At 39.5% G+C, this 24,423-nt stretch overlaps 1 protein-coding gene across 2 annotated transcripts in view; it reads left to right on the top strand.

Annotated features, from left to right (window-relative positions):
- COMMD1 (copper metabolism domain containing 1) overlaps positions 1 to 21,946 on the top strand; it is an 89,859-nt gene extending 67,913 nt beyond the window's left edge. The window contains exons 3-4 of one of the 2 annotated variants that reach the window (XM_063316980.1): positions 15,482 to 15,630; positions 20,948 to 21,946. In XM_063316980.1, the coding sequence (XP_063173050.1) occupies positions 15,482 to 15,586 (105 nt within the window). In that variant the 3' untranslated portion in view covers positions 15,587 to 15,630; positions 20,948 to 21,946. The remainder of the gene's footprint in view (positions 1 to 15,481; positions 15,631 to 20,947) is intronic. The other variant, XM_063316971.1, reaches the window with a different exon arrangement.
- The last annotated feature ends 2,477 nt before the right edge of the window (positions 21,947 to 24,423 follow it).

The following is a 24,423-nucleotide window of genomic DNA, read 5'->3' as shown; positions in this document are numbered from 1 at the left end:
ATTGGATATTTATTCGATATGGAAGCGGCATTTAATCCACGATAATCTGTGCATAATCTCAATGTCCCATCCTTTTTCTCACGGAAAAGGACAGGAGCGCCAACCGGCGAGTTTGCCGGCTCGATGAAACCCCTGGCCAAGTTCTTATCCATGAAGTCTCGTAGCACCTCCAGTTCCTTCTGGGTCATGGCGTACATTTTTGGCTTGGGTAACGTGGCGTTGGGGACCAGCTCTATGGCACAATCAGTTTTACGATGGGGTGGGAGCTGATCCGCTTCCTTTTCCCCAAAGACATCAGCAAAGTCCCGGTATCTGTCTGGCAAGCCCTCCAATGGAGGCACATTGAACTGTGGAGCCATTGCCCCAGCCCTCCCCACTGCAGCCGACGTTAACTGTTCCGCAGCTGGAGCCTTGTAAAAGCCATCTGGAAAAGTCAGAGTTCTATGCTCCCAATTGATATGGGGATTATGCCGGACCAACCAAGGAATCCCCAGAATGACAAGGGGGGTCCCCACAGGGGCTACCACAAATTGGTGGGTGCCCAATTGCAGAGCCACCATGCCTGTGAAATGAGTCACCGGTTTCCCTCCCGCCATAGAACCATCCAGCTGGGTGAAAATCATGGGCTTTTGTAATGGAAAAGTAGGCAACTCCAAAGCAGCCACTAGATCAGGGTGCATTAAACACTTCAAGCACCCTGAATCGATCAACCCCCACACCTCTACGGTTTTCTTGCTGGATCCTAACTTCAACTTTACGTTTAAAGTGGGGCAATTGCCACTCACCAACACATCCTCACGCCCATCATCCACCACCTGCCCAGAGGCGCTTCTTAAAGCAGGTGGCGGGCGTTTCCCGCCAGTTCTTTGGGGTCTTGTTCCTCCTCTCCCTCATAGTAAGGAGTCTCCTCGACTTCGGTCTTACCCTGGGCTGCTCTCATCTTCCTGGGCAGTGTGGGCGACTTTCCAGGTGACTTTCCCTGCCGAACTTCTGGCCAGGGTTTCAGGCACGCAGCTGCTCTGTGCCCTTCTTTTCCACACCGCAGGCACTGACCTTTTGCAAAGCGGCTCTCCTTCTCCTCCTGCCATACCGTTCGCCCCGTTCTGCCCGTGGTGCCCGTGGACTTCGCAGCTCTTATCATGGCCATTTGCTTGGGACCCTTCCTGCTTTGTGCAAACTTAGCGTGGGCTTGCTCAACGTTCCCTGCCAGCTGGATCCAGTCATATAGGGTAATAGGATCTTCTCTTCCCAACGACCATCTCAGCAACTCGGGCCTCAGACCATCCTTAAACATTTCTATTAAAGTCATTTGCGACCAATCGTCCACCTTTGCAGCTAAAGCTTGGAATTCTAGGGCATAGTCTACAACGGACCTTGATCCTTGAATCAGTTCCCTCAGAGCCACCTTGGCTTTCTCTTTAGCTAATGGGTCAGCAAAATGCAACTTGAGCGCCCATGGGAATTCTTCGAACTCGTCTAATTCCAGGGCATCCATCTCAGTTAATTGGACAAACCAATCAGCTGCCCTCCCCTTCAGTTTGGTGGCAACAGCATTTATCTTAGCCCTTTCAGAAGGAAACAGCCTCCCAAACTCCTCCATATAGCTTTTAGCATTGGTCAGGAAAAATGACAGCTTAGTGGGATCCCCATCAAACTTGACAGTGAAATCCCTGTATCTCGCGCCCTGCGGGCTCCTCTTCCTCTCCTTCTGCCCAGCCCTTCTCTTGGACACAGGGGATCTTCCCAATTGGGGGGGGGAATTCGAAATCCTGACTTTGGGATTTCTCTTCTCATCCTTATTTTCCCTCCTTCCTCTGTCTTCCGAACGCCGTGGGGGCGATGGGGACGAACGTCTGGGACTGCTAGATGGTGATTCCGCCCGATGCCTTCTCCGATCCTTCTTCCTCACACCCGAGGGTGGGGGGAGAGATGGGGGACGACTGTCTGGAATGATGTTCCCTTCTCCCTCTGTCTGGGCCCCACAAAGCCAATGATATTTTCATCATTTCTTCTAGGGACTGCATCCTGGCTTCCCACTCTTGTAACCTCACAGGGGTCTCGGAATCCTCCGACCCTCTCTTATCGGTCCTGGCTACATTCGGAGACAGCGGGTACCTCTGCTTCCAAGACGTCTTCGACGTCCCTGGTAGGGTTCCCTGCTCCTCATCCCACATCACCTGTTCAGCCGGCGATTCTTCTGCTTTCTTAACCACTTTAGATTTCACAGTTTTCCCTTTCGCTGGACTGGAACTCGAAGTCTCCTGTAGGTCCTCCGACTCCGGAGTGGGGGCCTTTTCCCTTCTCTTTACCGTGGAATCCGGCTCCCCCGCACTCGAATATTCACTTTCTCCCGAGTAAGGAGTAGGCTCAGTCATCGCTAACTTTATTTCCTCACAGATTACTCTGGAAGGATGTTAACGGTAAAGTTTTATGATTCTCAGCTTTATGTAATGATTGCCTAACCTAATTGAACCAGACTCACAAGTGTAACTTTATGAAATCTGATTTATTGAAGGATTAGTATGCAAATACAGAGAAAGCTGAGAATGAACAAAAGCGCGCGAATTACAAACTAAAAACCCTCCGTGCGAACGAAACCCCTCCCTTCACCCAACCGGTTCGAACTCCCTTATCCCCAGGTGCTGGCAGCGGATAGTGCCAATCGCCTGGGAAGAAAACCTTGAAACCAAAGTGTAGCCCAAACACATTCCAAACCTAGAAAGCAGATAAGCAGTCCAGCGCAACAATGCCTAACTGCACCCCCCAACCCCGTGTCAGTGAAAGGCATGTGAAACATTACGATGTAAAGCACTCATCGTAACGGGGAAGATGACAATGACCAAAACAGGCTCTACTCTTCAACAGAACAGTTTGTAATTGCAAGGTTTTAAACTTAGTGTGCTTCTTTTTTTTTTTAAATCAAGGGTGCACTGCAGACCAGATTAGAATATGGTCCAAAGCAAAATGTAAGAAGATTTTTGCCAGCTGGTATGAACACATGGCTGCTAATCATTATTAAAGGGTTAATCCACAATTTAATGGTATTTGTTTTTCTAAAATATTTCTTTCATAAAGACCCAATTAATTATACAAGCATATAGTAGAGCTTCTCTTTAACATCTGCCTCATAGATCAAAATTTAGGAGCTTTTCCTAATCTGACATATTATTTAGTATGCAAAACTAGGGCACTATAGCCATTAATTTATCTGAACTTTGAGTTCCTGCTTTTTTCTCATTTTACTAAAAAAAAATGCATTGTGATGGGAAATGAGAGCTCTAATTACTTTGCAGAAAAGAAGTGATTAAGACGATATAAGGGGGAGGCTTTTTTTTAAATAATTTTTTAAATAATTTTGTTGTAATCTACCCAGAGTCTTCTGATTAGGGCAGGCTATAAAAAACTGTAAATAAACTGTGGGCTTCCAACCAAAAGGGGGGGGGGGAAATCCCTGTTATATATCCTTATATCCAAATCAGAATAGTTCAAAAGGAACAAAGAAGACTGGCATAAGCCAAAACCACAAGAAACAAAAAGATATAACTTTCTATGGGGGCAAATGGGGATGGGGCAGATGAACCCTTGCAGGGTCACTCTGAGAACTGTTCTAGGCATCCGATGAACAAAGTTGCTCGGTTTTCTTCAGAGTTGGACTCTGGCTAGGCAGATTCAGTGGAGGTGACTGAGGCATGTCCTAGCTTGGTTATCCAGAAGGAATTCAAACCTGTCAATACTAAGGAAGTGAGCTCTGCCACCTGTAGTCTAAATCCATGCCCCTCTTGATTGGATCAAAGCAGTGGTAAGTGCCTCTTTGCAGGAGTGGGTGGTTCTGTTGACCTTGAAAGAGGCAGTGGTTCACCCATTCCTCAAGAGGTCATCCTTGGATTCAATAGTTTTGGATAACTTCCATTCAGTCTCCAACCTTTCCTTTCTAGGGAAGATTGTTGAGAGGTGGTGGGCTCCCAGCTGGAGGTGGGCCTCGATAAAGCAGATTATCTGAACCTTTTTCAATCAGGATTCAGGCCAGGCTATCATACTGAGACAGCATTGGTTGCACTTATGGATGACCTTTGGAGGGCATGGGATGGGGGTGGTATATCCATCCTGGCCCTCCTGGATCCCTCAGCATCTTTCATTACCAGTGATCATGGTATCTTCCTGGACCAGGTCTGGGGATTGAGAGTGGGAGGCACTGTTTTGCAGTGGTTCTCCTTTTTCTGTAGCCAGTACCAGTCACTGTTAGTAGTGGAGGAGAGACTAGTTCACTGTTATGTGGGGTGCCTCAGGGCTCAGATTTCTCTCCCCTCCTATCTGTCGAAGCCACTGGAAGAGGTCATTTGGCAGCATGGGATTTGGTATCATTAGTATGCTGATGATACACAATTATGCATCTCTACCCCATGCCAGGCAAGTGATGCTGTTTAGGTGCTTGCTCAGTGCCTTGGGTCTGTAAGGGCCTGGATGGGGAGAAACCGACTGTGACTCAACCCTAGCAAGATAGAATGGTTGTGGGACTTTGAAGTTGACATCTCTGACTCTAGAATAGATAGCACTCCCCTGCACAGATCTGGGCTCAATTTGGGGGTCTTCCTGGACTCCTGGTTCCTGCTGGAAGAGTAGTTGGCAGCCATGGCAAGGGGGGCCTTTGCAGACATCTTGTGCATCCGTTGTGCCCATTCCTAGACCAGGAGGCCTTGCTCACAGTCACTCATGCCTTAGTATTAATACCACTTGTATTATTACAACACGGTCTATATGGGGCTGCCCTTGAAGACTATCCGGAACCCACAGCTGGTCCAGAATGCAGCAACACACACAGTTTGCATACCCCATGGTTCACTTGAGTTACACGACTGCTGTGTGAGCTGCACTGGCTCCCAGTTGCATTTTTATGGTGTATCCCCTTTAAAAGTACTCTGTGTATGGATAGATTACCCAGGACACTCCTTCCTACCCCTAAGCTCCCAATTAAGTAACAGGGTAAAGTACCACCCTGACCTTCCCAAAATACTGTTCAAGCCAGTCAGATTTTTTGGCATCCTATTGAACATATAAGAAAATACCCCTTTCTTTGTAGCAAAATTATGGTAATGGATTAAGTAAGTAACAATTGCTGTCCATTCATGACATCTAAAACTGGCTGTGTGTATCATAGTTGATGGTTCAGAATTCTCCTGTCCTGCACCCTTATAATCCCAAATGTCCAAGGGTGACCCAGCAAAATGTCTTCTGCTCATCCTCCTAATGAGACATTTTCCTTTTCAGGACTAATTTCGAGATTCTTACCCAGTAGAATGTCATTATATAACTCACTCAAGTCAATATCATATCCAATCATGGTTTGAACTAACCAAATATAGGAATGAGAGTTAGATTACTTCCAATACTTTACTCTGATAAATAAAATATTCCTTGATTTTGTGGAACAGGCCAAGCATCTTTGCTGCTGTTTTCCAGAATAAAAGATTGTGGATTAATTAAAAGTTTGTTCTGGGAAGACTGCTTTGCAGACAGGATGCAAAATAGTATTCTGATGTGATCTCAGTTTTTGGAACAGCTGAGAGAAGCAGTATTGCAATATAAATTTTATATTTATTAATCCCAGATTAATTCCTATAACAACTTATTACTTATGTGTTTCATGTAAATATAAATTCTGTCTGTGATGATGGATTCTTAGGCCTTTTGTCAGCTGTGCTGTTTAGCAAATCCAACACAAATTTGAATTTAAAAACCATGTATTGGAACTGTAAGGGGGGAAAGGAAACTCTAAGGCAAGGGGCATTGGATAGGCCATTACAGGAGAAGGAACTCTCATGTTGCTGCAGGTCCCTTCTTCTAAGCTATTTGCCTCTAACCTGGGCCCATTAGCCATATGTCAGATTCCTTGGTCTCCAACTGCTGCTGGTAAATTTCAGCTCTGTATGCAATAAAACTCTATCCATCAGGTGGATGAGAATACAGACCTAGCATTTACTATTGAGACATGTACTATTCATGCTCAGTGATGAAGCCCTGTTAGAAACCTGGCCATTGGGTTTCAGATTCTGCAGCAGTCACAACACCAAGCTCAGGAAATAAAGGTTTCCATTAGTGAAAACCTCGCAGTGACCAAGAACAATGACCCAGAGGTGATTAGTTGCAAGTGCCTGTATGCTAAGCTGAATTGCAGAGACAAGCTAGGATTACAAGTGGTGTAACAGCTGCCCAGTGCTGGGGAATGGCCCTTCATGAACTCCTATATCTCATCTTGAGAGTGGTGTAGAGTCCCTGAGGGATATGATCTTGGATGATTTCAACCTCCATGCCCTAGGAGGGAATCTAGAGTGGCTCATGAGTTCATGGTCTTCATGATAATCATGAGCATAGCAGAAGCAACAGCAGCTTCAGTGCACATAGGCAGGCACCTGCTTGATATGTTCTTTACTTCAGAGCAGATGAGATGGAACCTGGATACGAGAGACAGAACCTACAACTGTACTTTGCCATAGTCAGATCATTTGCTGATCAAACTACGGATTGTAGCCTTCTGGGACCTATGCAAGGGTTAGGGTCTGATGGATCCAGAGGGCGCTTGGAAATTTTCACAACTATTTGGTGGGCAGCTCTGACTTAAACTTGACCAGTCTCTGGAATAAAGAGGCAGCTTTTATTAAGTGGGAGATTAAGTGATTGAAAAGATGATGAGACTGACAGTGACATAAAAGCAAAAGTGAACATAATTAAGCACAGACACAAGCTTATGGAGCCTACTCTGCCAATAAGAGCGGAGACGTATCAGAACTTCTCTACACTTACTGCATCCATTGACTCAGTTCTCTGTAACTGAGATCCTTTCAGGGAAGTATAGGCAAGACAAGGCACCTGCAAGCCATCTGGATGGTTTTTCTCAAGTCACCTGTATTCACTTTGGTTTGAATTCCAGTTGGGCTGTTCCAAGTGAGGCAAAGGGGCAGTACCTTGAGTTATGACAGAGGATTCTTTTGAATTTGTGGAACCTGAGGAAATGCATAGGATTTGCTATAGTATGAATTCCACCTCTGGTCCATGACTTGGGGGTTCTCCTGGACTCCTGGGTCCTGCTGGCACAGCAGGGGGATGCTATGGCCATGGGTCTTTGGCTGGTGCATTAATTATAGCACTGTCTGGACCAGGATGCTGTGGTGATAGTGACTCATGCTCTAATTGCCATATAACTGGCCTATTGCAATTCACTCTACATGGGGCTGCCTTTGAAGATGACTCAGAAGCTGCAGCTGGTTCAGAATGCAGCAGCAAGGCAGCTAGCTCAAGAAGCCTGCTATTAGCAGATTACATCTATTAGGTCACTGTATTGGTAGTCAATAAGCTTCCAGGCTCAGCTCAAAGTGCTGGTCATTGCCTTAGAAGGTCTGTACAACATGACACTGATATATACAGTATCGGGCTATATCAAACATGGTTCCAGCCATCTGCCAGCCTTTTGAGGTAGACCAGTCAAGGAATAACCACATGAACTATTGGAATTCTATTGTTATAGGCTATAATGACTGAATCTTGAAAGCTTGACTGAGATTCTCTCTCTCTCTCCCTTCTTATACAAAAAGAATTAAGGCAGGGCAATGTTGAATTTTTTTCCTTCTACAACATGCAGTTGAATGATCAAGAGAAGGCCTATTGGGTCTCCTCCCCAAACAAATATAGGGAGTGGGGGCAATTTTTTTCAGTAATAGCCCTCTCAGTCTGGAATGCTCCACCTACAGGAGTTGGGCTGACACTTGCTTATTTATACAACTACATCTTATTTTTATGGCTACTTCATTATACACACATCTGCCACTTGATGAATATCATGCAATATATTTGAAATAATATATTTCATTCATTAATTAAACTTAGCAAAAATTTGCAAATACGGTTTAGAAATGTACAATGTAACCAGAGTGTGTATGTTATTTGTGCCTTTTTATCAGTAGTACTCTCTTAATTTTGTTAGAAGATCACAGAACTCTTTTTAACATACATTTTGTTTATGTAAAGAAGTCTATGACAGTTCAGTTGTTAGGCTTTAAAACTTCAATCCATAAGGCTTTCAGAATATAAAATGACATGCTTGTGATGCATAAGGGCCTGTCCTGATATAATCCCTTCATTATTTGGAAGCATAATCATATTTATTAGGAAACTGCTCACCAGCTACAGACATGGACTTAATTAGTGCCTTTAGGGAACCTATAATATAATTGCAAATTTGGACAAGTAAAGACAACTTCTGTTGATTAGGTGAAATTCAGTCACTGCAATTTTTCAGCATCCTTGACTTATGAAAAATGTGCTCTTGGTATACAGTGGTTGCTAGAAAATAAGCAACTGACAACTCTGAACGATTATGCAGGAAACAAAGATGAATATACTGAATTGAGGCCTCCGTTTATTGATAAATACATCAAAACAGTAAATAGCACTTGGAGAAAGCTGAATATGCAAGATAATTAACAGCATGGTACTTCCAAATATGTTTTCCGTATGTCTGCTACTGTCTCCCTTGCAGTAATACTGTAGATATTAGTATGGTTTATAATACCGACTCCTAACCTCATCTCCTGCCTAGCTTCTTTCTAACTCCTGATTCCTGTCTGTGTCCATAACTCAACTGTGACACAGAAATGGTCAGATAATATGCCTTGGTTCCTTCTATCTGTGGGTATTTCCCTATACTGAATATTAAACTGCAGCTTTGCTTGGTAGCGTTTTGACAAGCACTGCTAAAAATATATACTTCAATTATATTTAGTCCAGTGTTAAGAATATAGCCCAAGAATGAGGGTAAGATTTTATTTGGCTTCTCTACAGTGTACCCAGACTTATTTGTTATTTCTTCATTTGTACTCAGCTCAGGTTCTTGATGCTTTTAATCAAATGCCTTTCTAAAGATCTCATTTTTAATACAAGTGTGCTATCGCTATTCTCCATGATGGTTATTATGATAATTTGTTCATTGACCTCTTAAAATTCTGAGTACTCTGTGAAAAATTGAATAATTCTGTGTCAAAGTGATTTTATTTGGGAGATACAATAAGAAAGAAAGAAAAAATAAGACAGGAAAAAATGTCACTTTCTCACTTTTCCAAAAATTTATTTTCCTCATAAGATTATGCATTTTTATTCATCAGATCATGCATATCCTCATACATATTTTTAAAGTCTGCCCCAAAATTATGTATTTTTGTGCATAGATATAGATATGAGTTGTTATTTAAATATGCAATTGTAGGTTCATGTTCTCAAATATATGCATTAATTGTTGAAAAGTACATTGCAAGTTCTTAAAAAGAAGTTCAGATATCAGTTCTGGAAGTGAAAATTCTATAGGTTCATATTTAAATAGCAGCAAATAAAATTATTCTATTTTATAGATATTTATGCTGTTTTAACATTTTAATAGTTTTAAAATAAAAACTCAGTTTGTCTCCTACCTCAAGCTTCTGTAAAACATCACATACAATTAGTTGTAAAATTCAAAATAAAATATCTTGCTGTTCTATAAATATTTATTCAGTGAATAATCCTACTGAATGTTACCCTTTTTTCCCTTATCCAATCACTTTTAAAAAATCCCTGATTTTGATCTGACTTCTTGAACTAATGGGCAGATCAGAATGCAGTTCTCCTTTGATTTCTGTGAATTTTTAAAGCATTTCCCATCTCTAAAAGTAATACAAAATGTATTTATGAATACATGCGATATACCAAAGTGTGTACAGAATTGTGTATCCTGTAGAGAAAAATGTGTTCATGCATTTTTATTTTTAAATACAGGAACAGGCTAGAACGGGCTAAAGAAATGTAGATGGAAAACAACCAAAAATAGACTGCTCCTTTTATCTCTAGACCAGAAGCTATGCTGTGGTCAGTTTCACAGCTCAGTCTTTTGGCACAGAGTTGTGAAATTGCAGTTAGTAAAATGGCACAAATAAGCTCTCTCCTTAGAGCACTAGCATCATTATCAAGTTAGTAGTGCTAGATCAAGATTTCTGCTGCTATACTGATCAAGAGAAAGCTGCTCCCATTGCCTCATTACAAAATTATTCTACAAAAAAGAGGGTCCATATGCCTAAATCGGTATACTTTTGACTACCTTAATTCAGGGATGAGATGATACATCCAACTTTCCCCATCATTAGTCATGCTAGCTGGGCTGATGAAAATTGGAATCGAGCAATGTATGACAGCCATTAATGATTGACATTGAAACTCTCTTACTTTCTGTATATAAGCTTGCACTTTTAGTAAAATAGAGCAAATGAAAAGGAAGCCTGGCAAATTCAAGATATACAATAGAGAGACAGAAGAAACAATGAATATTTTAACTGTAGTATATGTTTATTTATTAAAGGGGAGTAGCATGTCAAATACTTATTTTAGCTTTGAATATTCTACCTTTGTGTGCCACCAACAGGCTTGCTGCCTTTGTAGATGCTTCAGTTGACGTCACCTGTTGTATTCATACATATTTTTAGATGTCTTTCTTCTTACATAAAATGTTTAATTGTGCTGTTTGGCTGTAAAATCAGTGAAAGCTATGACACTTCTCAGACGAGGAAAAATCTGCATTAAATCACATGCCTGTTTAAATCACATGCAAACCTGACAGCAGAGGAAGTGGCTGCCATTGGAGAGGCCAAGCAGTTTTCCTCCTTATTGCAGAACATGGAAACTGTCCTGGCTGAGTTGAAATAAGTGTGACTTGGTTTTATGTATCTTCTGCTGTGCAATGCAACCCCTCCCCCAGGTAAATATTCATGTGTTGAAATCTCATGCAAACAACTTTTGGGGGGAAGATACTAACATGTTTGCTATGTTATGATTTTGGCTGTAGCTGTGTAATCAGAAAGGAGGTGTCAGGTGTCAGACCATTTTTTCAGTATATAATTTACCAAATGCTTTCAAGTTACACAATACTTATGAAGAGCAGCAAAAATCCTAGTGATGAGAAAGAATCCTATTCAGCATTTAGGTAAAGAAATTAAAAATAACTGATTACAGAGTGAGGAATTTGAGGAACATTTTCAAGGCAAGAGGAAAAAAATGTTTCCATCTTGGAGAGCAAGTAAAGAAAGATTGGATTAAAAGGATGAAGGGCATTCAGGAATCATAGCTTTTGTAAAGTCTCTCTTTTCTGTACAGATATTGAAAATATCCAACAAGGTTTTTCTCACTGCTGTGAAATTGGTGTGAGATGATGAGATATATAAAACTGGGCATTGCTTGTTGTAGAGTTTGGGAAAAATAACAGAAAGAATAACGTCAATGATATTGATAGCAGTGTGGCTTTACATGGCACTAGGAAGCAGTGGATAACTCCATGTAAAATGTAATACTTTTTTCTACACCAGAGGATGTCAGGAAGGGAGGTAATTTCCTTATGATTCATCATTTACTTCAAAATGCACTGTGCAAATATGCATTCAACTCTAATAGAGCAACTATTATGCCTTCTACATCATCCATCTTATTAGTTATCTTTCAAAGAATAGATAGTTCATTATCAGCTTACATATTAGAAAACACTAGAAAAGTGTTAAATCATGCATAATTATAGCCTTTCATTATATATGGTTACTGTTATTCTTTCCAGCCCAATGGCATGTTGGTAAGCAACTATATAAAGGGACTTGGGACTCTGTCCATCAGCAGAATAATTATCTGGGAACTGAAGAGAACAGGACCAAATTTGGTATGGCAAGAGAATCCAGCAAAAGAAAGTTAAAATAGCCCTTATCTGGCTACGAGCTGTAGAAAAAAAAAAGTGCATCTCTATGGAGAGTCAGTTGGGCAACTGATCAGTATTTTGCCAACTCTTCCTACCTAAGCCCTTCTTCCTTCTGGTCACAATATTCAGAGATTGTTATTATTAAGGAGTTATAAAAAATTCCAGAAACCATGCTTTGCATACTTTCCATATCTTGTTTATAAACTCACTTCGGGGAAGATCCATGGGATTTTAAAAGATGTTTATCTACAGTATCTGGCTTTGTAGTGAGATTAATTTATCACAGCCTGTCCCATTGTTTGTGGTTAAATTTGCATTACTGCCTGTTACATTAGCCTTCCCAAACTTGGTGTCCCTCAAATGTGCAACTCCCAATTCACATGCTGACTAGAGGTCATCAGATTGAAGAAAATTATATTAGATTAGATGACCCAAATTCTTCAGCTCATCGTCCCCTTCATGAAGTTTCAGATTGTTCATCGATCCCCATTTATTATATGAAAATAATTTAATAAATACTACTTTAACTAATAATACTATGAATAATAATAACAACAACAACAACAACTCAGGGCCACTCTCTCTGGCAGCTGACCATCCAACCCTGGGTAACACTATCTTGCCGCTAGCCACCTCACCTTCAGAACTAGGGACTGGCATGGAGCTCTACAGAGACCCCAAAAGATTGACCCCAACTGCCCTTCCATCATTTATCAACCACATATTGACCCCCAGACATTTATTGACCCTTTGTATAGTCCCATCGGCCCTTGGGGGTTGATACCGACCACTTTGGGGAACCCTTCTACAGATTATAATCACTACCTCATAAAGCTGTAAACATCTATAATGACCTTAAAAGCAGCCATCATGTGGTAAATAGTAAATATTTTAAAATCATTTTAAAAGGTCAGATGTCTGCTGAGTGTTTGAAATTATTTGAAAAGAAGGAAACCTGACATCTTAGTTGTTTTCCTTTGGGATTTATATCAGCAAGAATAGCATCTTGTTCCCTTCAGGCCTTATAATCCCAGTCCGTTGCTCAGTGGGAAGGACATTTCAGAAAGGAATTGGATCACATTTCATTGACACGTTTCTCTTCTTTTGTGCCAAATATATTTAGTGGGCCTTTCAGGGAGATGAGAAAGGGGACAATAGATCCTTTGAACACTGCTAAAGTTTTGTTCTAAGAATCAGGTCCTCGCCAAGGTAAACATGTGATCAGTAAAACATTGTTATAATTACTCCCAGTCATTTTGAGAAGTTAGCTTTGAAAATGACATTACTGTCATCACAAAGCCCTCATGAATGAACATGTGTTACAGTTTACACATATTTTTTCTCTGAAATATCTGGTTGAGTTGTTACCATATGTTTTAATTTTCGATCAGATACTACAGATTTAAACAAGGGTTTTTAGACTGTACATCTATGAGTATTCCATACTTTATTTGAAATAAGCACAAATATACTTCATAACCATGGCACTCTTAAACTGAAAGAACATGATCTAGTGTATCAAGCTTTATTAGCAAGCGTTCAAGAAAGAGGAGCCTCAAATATCTATGCATTTATGTTTTCCAAGTTGCATCTTTTGTGGCAAGTCTCTGTTTACCAAGAAAATAAATGCCATATTCAGAAGTTACCCTCAATTTCAAGAGCTTTCCATGTCATCATTGGTAAATATGTGAGCTTTTAAATAGAGTATTTTAGCAGTTTTTATTTGTATTGAAATATTTAGCTTTTTAACTAATCCAAATTAATTATGGATGAGCCGTGTCCTAGCAACTCTGAACTATTCACAGTGATTATGACAAAACGCTTTTTTAATAACGTAGAGGAACATGAGATGGAAGATCAAAAATATAAAACTATTTATTGATTCTAAATATGTATTGTTTTTCATGTCCAAGTCTTTACAAAGTAATCCATGCATAAAGAGCAGAATATATAAATGCAAGGTAGCAAGCTAAATAGGTGCATGATGAACTCTTACAGTGCAAGAAAAAATTGTCCTTTATGAATTTGTTTAATAACAGCATCTAGAACCCCATAAATAGTAGTACAAATTGTGTTTATTTTGGTATTAGAGGTTACAATTGCAGATCTAAAAAAAGGCAGGGATACAACCCCCTTATATAGGTTTATGCAAATCAAAGCATACATGTAACCCATGAGGCTAGAGGTAGTGAGATAATTAAGGTGGGACTACAGACAATTATTTTATTAAGAATACAGAGAAGGTATGTTAGAATAACAGTTAATGTCTGATCCCCCCCCCCACCCGTTATCTCCCTTGTCCTTGCTTCTCATAGCTTTCCTCACCTCCAAGTATGCCTTCTTGATATCACCATTCCTTTGCCTTCTAAGCATGTTATGGCTGTACTGACATTTTCACTGCTTCTCTAAGGGGCCAGGAAAGGTGATGGGGGTGGGATATGATCTACTTAGCCTAGCCAATGCTGTTTTCTCTTTAAACAATTCACACAAGGAAATATTAATCAAAATTTATTTGCAGTCCAAGACGAAACACCATGAGGAAATACACAAGTGAAAATATTCTGTGCTGCTTTGTTGAAAGCTGAACTGAAGAGGCCAAGCAGAAGGAAGGTGCTTGAGGGAGAAACACCAAGGAGAAAGAGTATAAGTGTAACAAGGTGCAGGGATGAATACACAAGGGATGTGGTAGCTCGGGCCCCAATGGGTCCTACAAGGGGCCTCCAGTGCCTTCTCCCACAACTCTGTTGCATCCTTGCTGCAATTTCTGGGGAGAGCCGACAGCATATGCTGCTACCAGCTGCTTTACTCCAGAGAAAACTCTCTCTACCCCATAGTTCAACAGCAAGGAAGTAAGTGGCAACCCCCTGCCTTCAATACTCTGATATTTCCCAGAACGAGCAACATAAATTCATTAAGAGTTCTAAATCTTTATTTTAAATAACAAGGTCAGAGATCCAGAAGGCAGTAGAAAAGAGAAAGTAAAGAAGAAATGACCTACTGCTTACTGAAGACCCTGATCTCAATGAGTTCCTGCTCAGCCCAGAAACTCAAACAAGCCTATCAGAACAAATTCACATAGCGTAGACCTCAGTCCGTAAAACAGACTCAGTGTCATGATCACCGTTGCGATGCTTGTGACATCGCAACGGCTCGCATGACAATACAAGGAAATGGGTCTCTGGCGGATTAGGCAAAGGCAACTAAGAAACACAAAGAACCAGCGGCAGGTGCGAGGAAACTAAGTAACGACCGAGACTGATACAAAGTAGCCAACGGGTAATTGACTAACAACAGGAGAGGCGCGCCAGGGCTTTCGAAGAATTAAGAGCCTGATCGCCCAGCAATGGATCGTTACCGCACAGGAAGGCGATTGAGGCGATGCCCGGGGCGCAGGGGGGCTGCACGACCTCCCACCTGGCAGGGACGAAACCGTTGGGACTCGTGGGACGCACCTGGGATGATGTGGGGTGGAGCGCTGACCAGCACGGGCTATTTAAATCCCGTTCCAGCGCACTCCCCTCACTCTCAGCTTTCTAAGGGCATGCACTCTATTCCCAAATAAACCCAGAACCTAAGTCTACACTAGCGTCTGTGTTTTTATTGGGTCTCAGGCAGAGCCTGACACTCAGTGTTGCGACTAGCTTCGCTGAACTAAGCTTGCTGTCCAAATCCACTAGATTCCAGCCCAGTTGCTGCTGGCTGAGACATTTACCTTTCTCTTCCTTTCAGCCAACCTCAAAGCAGAGAAAAGCAACACCAAACCACAAAGACAAAATGGAGATTTCCCTCTCCTCTTGTAAAAGCTTACCTGCTAGGGGAAACCCACCCACCTGAATGGCTTCTCAGCATTCATTTTCCTGGTTTACCTGAATTGACAGGTCAGCTACTTCCCTTTTGCTCATTCAGTGTCTGAAAGTGTTCCTCTTCAGATGGAAATTTTCTGACATTCATTACAATAAGCTTATTACATGACTCTTGGTGAGAAGCTATTCCAGTGTAGCTATCTTATGGGCTCTGTGTTTCGCATTGTTAGGCCAGAATAGCTGTTACTGTGAGAGTTACACAGCTGGGCTCTTATTCTTTTTGCTATTAATTTCAGAGAGCCTTATATTTGTATCTAATGCTTTGCACGTACTGTATGGAGCTAAGTCAAAGAAGGTTAACTTGCTTTGAGGGCTGCTAAATAATCCTCCTTTGATTTGTGTGATAAAATAATGGATTGAAAAAAAAATAGAACTTAATATTATAAAAGCAGTGAAATTAAATTTGCTGTGCTATGCCAGATGGAAAGCGTTCCTTGGGTTTGCTCCAATCCTTTCTGCTTAATTTCCAATGGCATCTACTTCATTAAAAGAATTAAGGAGAAAAAAAATACTCTGTTCTCGATTCTGTAATAAGGCACAGAAAATGATACTGCCTTTCAGATTGTGTAGTATAAAACAAATACATGAAAACCAAAGATCTTTGGTTTAGTCGCACCGTAGGCCTGAAAACCGGCTGGGTGACCTTGGGCCAATCACTCTCAGCCCAACCCACCTCACAGGGTGGTTGTTGTGAGGAAAATAGGAGGAGGAAGGAGGATTAGATATGTTCGCCGCCTTAAGTTATTTGTAAAAATAATAAAGGTGGGGTCGAAAATAAATAAAATATTAAGCATTTATGTTTCTTTTCATTTTTCTATCACTGAAAAGAAATCATTGTAATAAGCTTCTCTTTAGATATTTTAAATGTCATAATAATATTTGTGCCAAAATAAAGGTACAAAGTGTCATAGATAGATTCTGACAGACAGAACGAAAGAAAGAGTCTATTCATCTATATGCTTTAGTCCTTGTATTTATTACAAATAGCAAGCCACACATATGGGGCGGGGGGGATACAGTATCAGTTTTTTTATATATAGTTATATATTTGTTTTTGGCATTCATGTGTATTAAGAGTCATAGCTTTCTAACAATTCTAGACAAGCCTGTAGGGGGAAAAATCTTAGCTAAACAACAACTAACAAGTTTCTGAAAGCGCTATTTAAAATGCTGGACAATTTTTCACACCCAAGGTAAGGCAACATGTTTTCCAAACTGCGGAGCACCTTCTTTATCAGATTAGTCACAGCACATAATCAGAAAGAACCCTGCATTTAAAGCTAAAGTACATAACACTTTTATAGAGAGGAGAGAGAAAAGTCAACCTAACTATCTTAGGTTCGTGTACCCATACAGGATATATTTCTTCAGCTATCAACAAAAGCATTTATACCCACAGGCTGCCTTTCTGCAGCCCCACATATACCAATACCATGTTTGCAGATCCCCTTTCGCGTGCCTCATTGACCACCGTCCTAAACAATTGTTCACCTCAGGCTTAGATATACTCACATTACAAGATGATACAATGCAGTCCTAAACACTACCACTGAATTGCATCAATAAAAGAGGCAAATTAGGAGTGTTTCCTTTCAGTCTTCTTGTAATGCAGCCTCTGTTTTGTGCTATGGAACTGGAGCATTAGTTTATTTAGGGTTAAGAGAAAAATATCATACACGTCCATACTGTAGATCAGGAGCTCACTCCCCCCAGGCTACTAATGCTGGATAAAGTGTCTTTCAAATAGCAGCTGCAATGTTGCCAGATCTCTGACACCCACAGACCACATGATGACTTTGCATTTCCCACCATTTGGAAGAAAACTACTATCCACACAAGCCTTAGTTCTGATCCAGAGGAGGTTAGGAGACCAAAGAAAATAGAGGCTTGGAGTAGAATGCAGATGGATTTTGTCACTGACATATCAAAATACTGAAAATAATCTTGGTTACGTTGCAGCCTTTGGCATTTCTAATAATGAAATAAAATCATAAATAATAAGACCAAGCAAAAAAATATCATCTAGCATTGGTACCATGTGCTGAAAACAACATGCCCTGCTCTAGTTGCTATTCCTTCAACATTAGTAAGAACATTTTTGAAAAGGGAAAGGTTCTACAAACATGCAATGAAAGTGTTTCACGTGATTTCTGTGAAACAATATGTTAAATATAAAGCTGGGCTCAGTCCAAAGTGGCGAACCTACTGTAGTTTAATTATTCCGACAGTACTGTAGCATTAAGGGACCAGTCCTTAAAATAGGATTCACCAAAGGATGTCTTTGTTCTTTCTGAGAAATGTTAAATGTCATTGGAAAAATATGGGAGAGTAAGAAACTTGGCAAGAGGAAGAGAATTTAATTTTGACGGTTTTAATAAGAAACATACTTGACTGTACTGAAGCAGACAACGCTTATCAATGTGGGGAAGCTGAACTGACAAGCCTGATTAAAACAGCCATTCAAATTTCCTTGTTCGCTCTAAAGGCTAGACTGTGCATGAAGAATTCTATTGGCAGCATACGTTTCTAACTAAGTGGAGAAGTAAGAAACACCATCTCATTGGTGTCATCCACTTTGCCCCTAGAGCAACCACAAAGCATAGGAGACCTCCTTTCCTTAAAGCCAATTATGGCTAATGGGGCAATGATAAATCTTTACCCTGCTGAAACTCAACTTCACATCAGTGACTAGTTAACAGCAGAAGCATCACAAACCTGGAACTGTAAGGATTCTTTATTGCAGATAAGGAGGTCACCATATATATACAGAAGATCTGCTTACAGGTAGACCTTGCTTAATGATTGCCCTGTTTAGTGACTGTTCAAATTTACGACGGCACTGAAAAGGTAACTTTACAACAGGTCCTCGCATTTCCAGTCAAAGGACTTTATGCCACCCTTTCCCCAGTCTTGAGACTGGAAGGCACTTATTCAGTGTTTATGCAATGGCTGTATCTGGCCTGAGCAGCAGTGGTTTCCACCTCACCAACTTCGGTCTTTACAAGAAGGATGAGACTCAGGTGTGCAGCAAAATCACCTAACTGCTAACCACTACCCACCACTACCATCCATATACTTAATACCCTTGACAGAGACATCCTTGTGGCAGTTACTGATAATTCTTTGCTACTCCCTCCTTCCCTCTGTTATTCTTTCCACCCATGAAGCTAATAGGTGCAATAGCAATAGTGTTTTCCACTCCCACAGTGTCATACAGCCTACAGATTGAACTTTCAGCACAGTGGCCAGGGTGAATGTGGTTGTATGGTTGTATGTATATATGTATTTAATTTGTATGCCACTTTATTCCTAATGACTCCGGTGGCATTCTTCTGTAACGTTGCCTCCTTTATTTTCTAGCGGAACTCTTGTCTTTTACAACTTCTTGAAAGTTATGTAGCATCTTAAGCCTATCAGAAAGTAAAGAAAGAAGTTGCAACTGTTGTTCAGCTGCCTGCTACACAGCTTTCAAAAGCACTCTCCATCTCTAATCAATAAAGCTTGGATTATTTCAGCTATTTTTGGTGTCTTTATAAGGATAAGTAGGTAGAGGTGGATCCATCTAGCTTCCTCAGCTATCTTACCTCAGGGATTCTCACACAGGGGGTCACTGTCATCAACGCAGTAACTAAGAATTCGTTGTTTGTTTCTGCATGCATTGCACTAAACAATTTTTTTTTGAATCATGGGCTTTTGAATAAGCCTCAGTAGCCAGATTCACACAATACATTAATCTATCGATCACTGTTTATAAACTGCAACAATTGGGTTCACGAAACATGCTCCACTGACACCAAACAAACCACATTATTTAAGGAAGAATCTCATTGTGATTGCCTCTACATTCTTGTTGTAAAATATGTATAATTTATAAAGTTGTTTTTTGGTTCCTTGTTGACTAAAGAAAACCAACCCAGGATTTTGTTGTTGTCATTTTTGTCTCTGTTAAATTTGGACTATACATATATATTATAGAGCTAAAATCAACTCCATCCAGAGAAATATATAGATTCAGTATGATCAGACACAGTATTTGTATCATATAGATCTGACATGAAATGGTTTGTTCTTCTCTCTCTTCAGATTGTGTTGTGAATGCCCCAGGATATTAGGCTTGGGTCATTCTTTGTTTATTTATTTAGAAAATTTATATAGCTGCCCATCTTAAATATATAATTTAAGGTTACACTGATTAAGATTAAGACTGAACGAGATCATATCCATCTGGACTTTACTCTTATTTATTAGTGATATGTATTTTTATAATCCATTTTTATATATTGTTTTAATTAGCAACTTGTTGTAAACCGCCAGAGTCCCTCCGGTGGGCGGAGATGGGCTGTGACAAATTTGACAAATAAAATAAATAATTCAGGGAGGTGAGCAATGCACACACGTGCGCGCACGCACACACAGAATTTTGGTGGAAAAAAACCTAATCCATTAAAATAGTGCTGTTCAAAAAAAACCCCAAATAAATAACTACTTAATGATTCTATAAAACACATACATGTATTGAGCTCCCCTAATAAGAATAAGAAATAAAGATTGGACAGTATTGCTTCTTCTACATGGTATTCAAGGCAAAATGCATTCTGGAATAATTTGTAAGCTATCTGGTTTGACTTTGACTGTTCTAATAGCACTTTATTGGTTGCAAACTTGAGTTCCTAAGAAGCTTATCTAGGATTAATATAATAATAATAATAATAATAATAATAATAATAATAATAATAATAATAATAATAAATCAAGTTCCCTAAAAGAAATCTTGAGAGTTGCCAATCCATACAATGTATATCCAGAGGATAGTGATGAGATGTGTACTGGGCTTTTATAACAGTTTCAGAGACAAGAATGAAGTGAAGAAGGGCTGGCCAAACACTGTTGGCAACATACAAGGAGTTTGTGGGAAATGTGCAGGCATTTGTCAGCAGTTAAATTCACGTAAGAAGCATTCCCTGAATGTGGAAAGTCCAAAAATCAGGACATTCTCTTCACAGAGTATTTTGCAAGATACGCAGGATGCTTCCTGGCGGAGCATATGATGCATCAAGTACATTGTTTAGTTGTCAAACCATGTCCTGTAAGTTCAAGAATTCTATCAGTCAGGGGGTGGGGGGGGGAGAAGGTCATGGTAGAAAAATATTCTGCCTAGAGAGCAGCGAGTGTATTTCCTTTTCCCATGAGAACGTTACTTATGTTTTACACTCATTATTCCAAATAATTTCTGTTTAAATAGCCAGAATTCTCGTATGAATTAACCATGCTGTTATTTTTCTAACGTTAAGAAATTATCTAAACCTAACATCCTCCTTCCTTTTTATTGTAGGAATCTGAGCTTTTGACTGTGGAATTTGATGAGATCAAATTGAATGAAATGTTGAAGAAGCTTTCAGAGATTGAAGACAGCATTATTTCTCTGACCCAAGCATCCTGACTTTTCAGTTAAAACAGTGACTCATACTAAGGTTGATTTTAGTTACATGTGTAGATTATTTTGGACATCACGCTGTTTGTTGCAGCAATGTTTGAAAACGTATGCATAAATATGGGATCAAACAGGAAAAAATGGTAACTGAGGCAATGCAAAGATATATATTAAAACAAAAGAACATCGTTGGATTCATTTAAAGAAAATACTTCTGCAGAAAAATGAGGAATGTTGCTATTACATGCTTTTTTTCCCCAGAGCCATTGACAGTCAGAGACAGAGTTCCTCTGACTCTAATTAGGAAACATGTAAAAACAGAAAATAGTTCAAAGATGAGAAGTCTTGTTCAAGCATTTTCTTGAGTTGGCATTGCCATCTGTATAGTGAAAGAGCAAATGTATCTCCCATTATTCTACCGTAACATCTGGCACAGGAATGAGAAAAGCGTTGGGTGCACGCTTGATGAATTTACAGCACACCCAAGTGGAACCCCCAACTGCTTCATCAAGTGAATTTTCAGCAATGGCTGTTATATGTTTGTAGATCCAGGAGAGGGAATCCCATAAAAAATTTCTGGTTTTTTAATTTCTCTTCGTATTTTCCCCAGTTCAAAAAGGGTTGCTACTTGAGGAAAATGAAACAGTAGTATATTTTAGTTTCATCTTCTTTTTCTAGAACAGTGTGGGAAATTTCAGATTCCCATGCTAGAAATAATTACTTAATCATTTATAAAAGCTACATAGCGTTCATTACCAATAGAGAGTAAATGCGTATTCATGAGAGTTTTCAGCACTGACTGCTTCATTATCTAAAGCAATGTGGTATTGTGTACTACAGAACTGATTGAAAATGTACAGTATATGACAAAACATTAAAGAGACATGGATATAAACTCTAGGATGTTTCAGTGCTTACAATCTAAACTCTTTTATCCCAAACCAACTTCTCATCCACACAGTTTTCCTCTGCTATTCAACTTGACCCTCTGTGAAACAGATCATATTTTTAAATGTTGCCTTAGAAACATTTCTAATTTGAAATTAGAAATTTCCAATTTGAAATTTCTTCCAGAAATTCTTCTTTGAAATTTTCTTCCAGAACATATGCTTTCCACTTCATGATACGGCTATTGACTTTTTTTTAATGTCTTTTCTACCAGACTATCTGTACAATACACAGGATCTCCTTTTATGCCAAGCAAGCATATTCCTATGTGGTGATTTCATACCACAGTATCTGCCCTGGTATTAATTATGCACTGTAAAGTTTTAAGTAATGCCTTCTCAAGGGAATTTGTCAGTTATCCTTCTTCATATTTGAATAAAAGCTGCAGTAGCTCTTTTTAGAAAATCAGTAACTATGGCAGTACAAAAAAAAATAACAAATATCTATCAAACTCAGCTAATTTGCTGTAGTTGACCTATTACAGTCTGTTGGCGTTCTCAAATCCTACGAACACTGTAATCAAGCTCATAAATGTTACAGTTAGCATTAGAGAAATGTAAGTCCTTAAGGAACCGTGTATTGCATTTATTTAATATACGTACAGATGTATGAGGTTCTCATGACATTATTAAATGCCTCATTGACTATTTGTAGACGTGCAAGCATGAAATAACTTTACAATTTGAACTGCCCTACTTCAGCTTGGTGCCCTCCAAAGACTTTCAGATTACAAGCCCCGGAATTTCCAGTTAGTTCAAAATTACAACCCCAAAACTTCCCAAGGGCACATGGTTGGGGAAGGTTGGTTTAAAGCATAGTCTTTCGCTTCTGTTCAAAATACAGTAGGATTGTTTACATACATTTTATTTTAATTTGGTTTCATATCCAGTTGTATTAATTAAATGATTTACTTCTGATTTATGTGGTTATGGGTGAACATGGTATAAAATGAAAGTTTTCTCTTATCTACATAGTTTATGAGGTTAGCTTTTTTTTTTTCATTTGTTTGTCTGAAGCTTAAAAATTGCAGATGAAACCACACTGCATTCTTCGTCTGTTATTTTCTAAATATATTGCCTTTTCCATTACTGACATCATCACTGTGTGGTTTATTCATCCAGTCACTGAGCCTTGTTTTCCTACATTACTTCCAGTTCACTGCCACCTTAGTGCTTCCTGTTCCCATTAGCCATAGTAGTGCCACTAAAACAACTTTATCTTGGGCTGTTCTGTAACGTCTTTAATTTTCTGAATATTTTCAGACAGAAAGCAAGCAGGTAGGCAGGAAGGAAAGTTTTATCCAACCAAGACTTCAGTTCTTAGCCTATAATTATATTCCTTGTACTTATGTAGTGAAATACCACTTAGTTTTTGAAATCTTACCTGCAGGATAATTTTTTCTTAAGTATTATTATTCTGTGAAGTATAATTTCTCATTTTTCTCTGCTTCTATTGGCAGAATCTCGTCTTGTGCTCTGGATAAACACACAAATAATATATTTAAAAGCTTCAAAATATATTTATCAGTGTTCTACATTTAAAAAAACCCTATTTTTGCTTTGTTATGATACAGTTCCTGAAGTTCACATTTGTATTTTTCCTGAACTTTTGCTGGCTTTTTTCCTCTACTTCCAGGAATTTTATATGGGTGTGTATTCTAAATATTTAGAAAGAGTAGCTTAGTTTAGCTGAGGACAGTTATGGTTATTCACATAGAAAACCTTTTAAGGAGATAATTTGACATGGCAATAGCAAGATTCTGGGTAGGCTAGTGTTCTTTTCCAGCAGCCTATCTGAAGCTGAATTTCCTCCATCAGATTATAATGAAGAAAGGTAGTGTGAATGTTTCTAATTTTGAAAAATCAGTGTGGATTAGATGCGTGGAAGAGACCATGAAAATAAATACAGGCAGTTGTTTAAACAGAGAAACAAACTATATATTTAGGATGTAAGTAAATTAAAGAACAAACCTCTAAATAAAGAACAACAGAGATAAATTAAGGACTATATTTCAGCTCCATGCCCTACGTGTGAATTCCTGGATGTATCTGACTAACAATTATTTTAAATATTTGCTAGGAGAGAAGTACCTTCTGTGATTTAGTAGGGCATTCCATGTGCCATGATCCCTATTTAAAGTTTCTTGATGCTATTCAAAGAAATTGAACTTCCCCTCAGTAATTCTATTTGCTTCATATAAATTGCCTATTGTAACCATACTGTTTTTAGATAGCCATTCCAATTTCTGGATTATCTTACTTCCAAGAAAGTAAATATTTCTTTCTGTGTGGAATAAAGAAGATTGGGTTATGTTGTAGTTTCTTGATTGAATGGCTAAAAAGACACACAAGATGTGTAGGTCTAACCCCATGACTGGGGAACTTTACTGGTATGCCACAGATATTTCTTCCCTGGCCCCATCCTTCCTT

Source organism: Candoia aspera, chromosome 1 (genome assembly GCF_035149785.1).
Source record: "Candoia aspera isolate rCanAsp1 chromosome 1, rCanAsp1.hap2, whole genome shotgun sequence".
Taxonomy (NCBI): Eukaryota; Metazoa; Chordata; class Lepidosauria; order Squamata; family Boidae; genus Candoia; species Candoia aspera.
The sequence above is the reverse complement of the archived record's forward strand: the minus strand, read 5'-3'. Positions and strand labels throughout refer to the sequence as shown.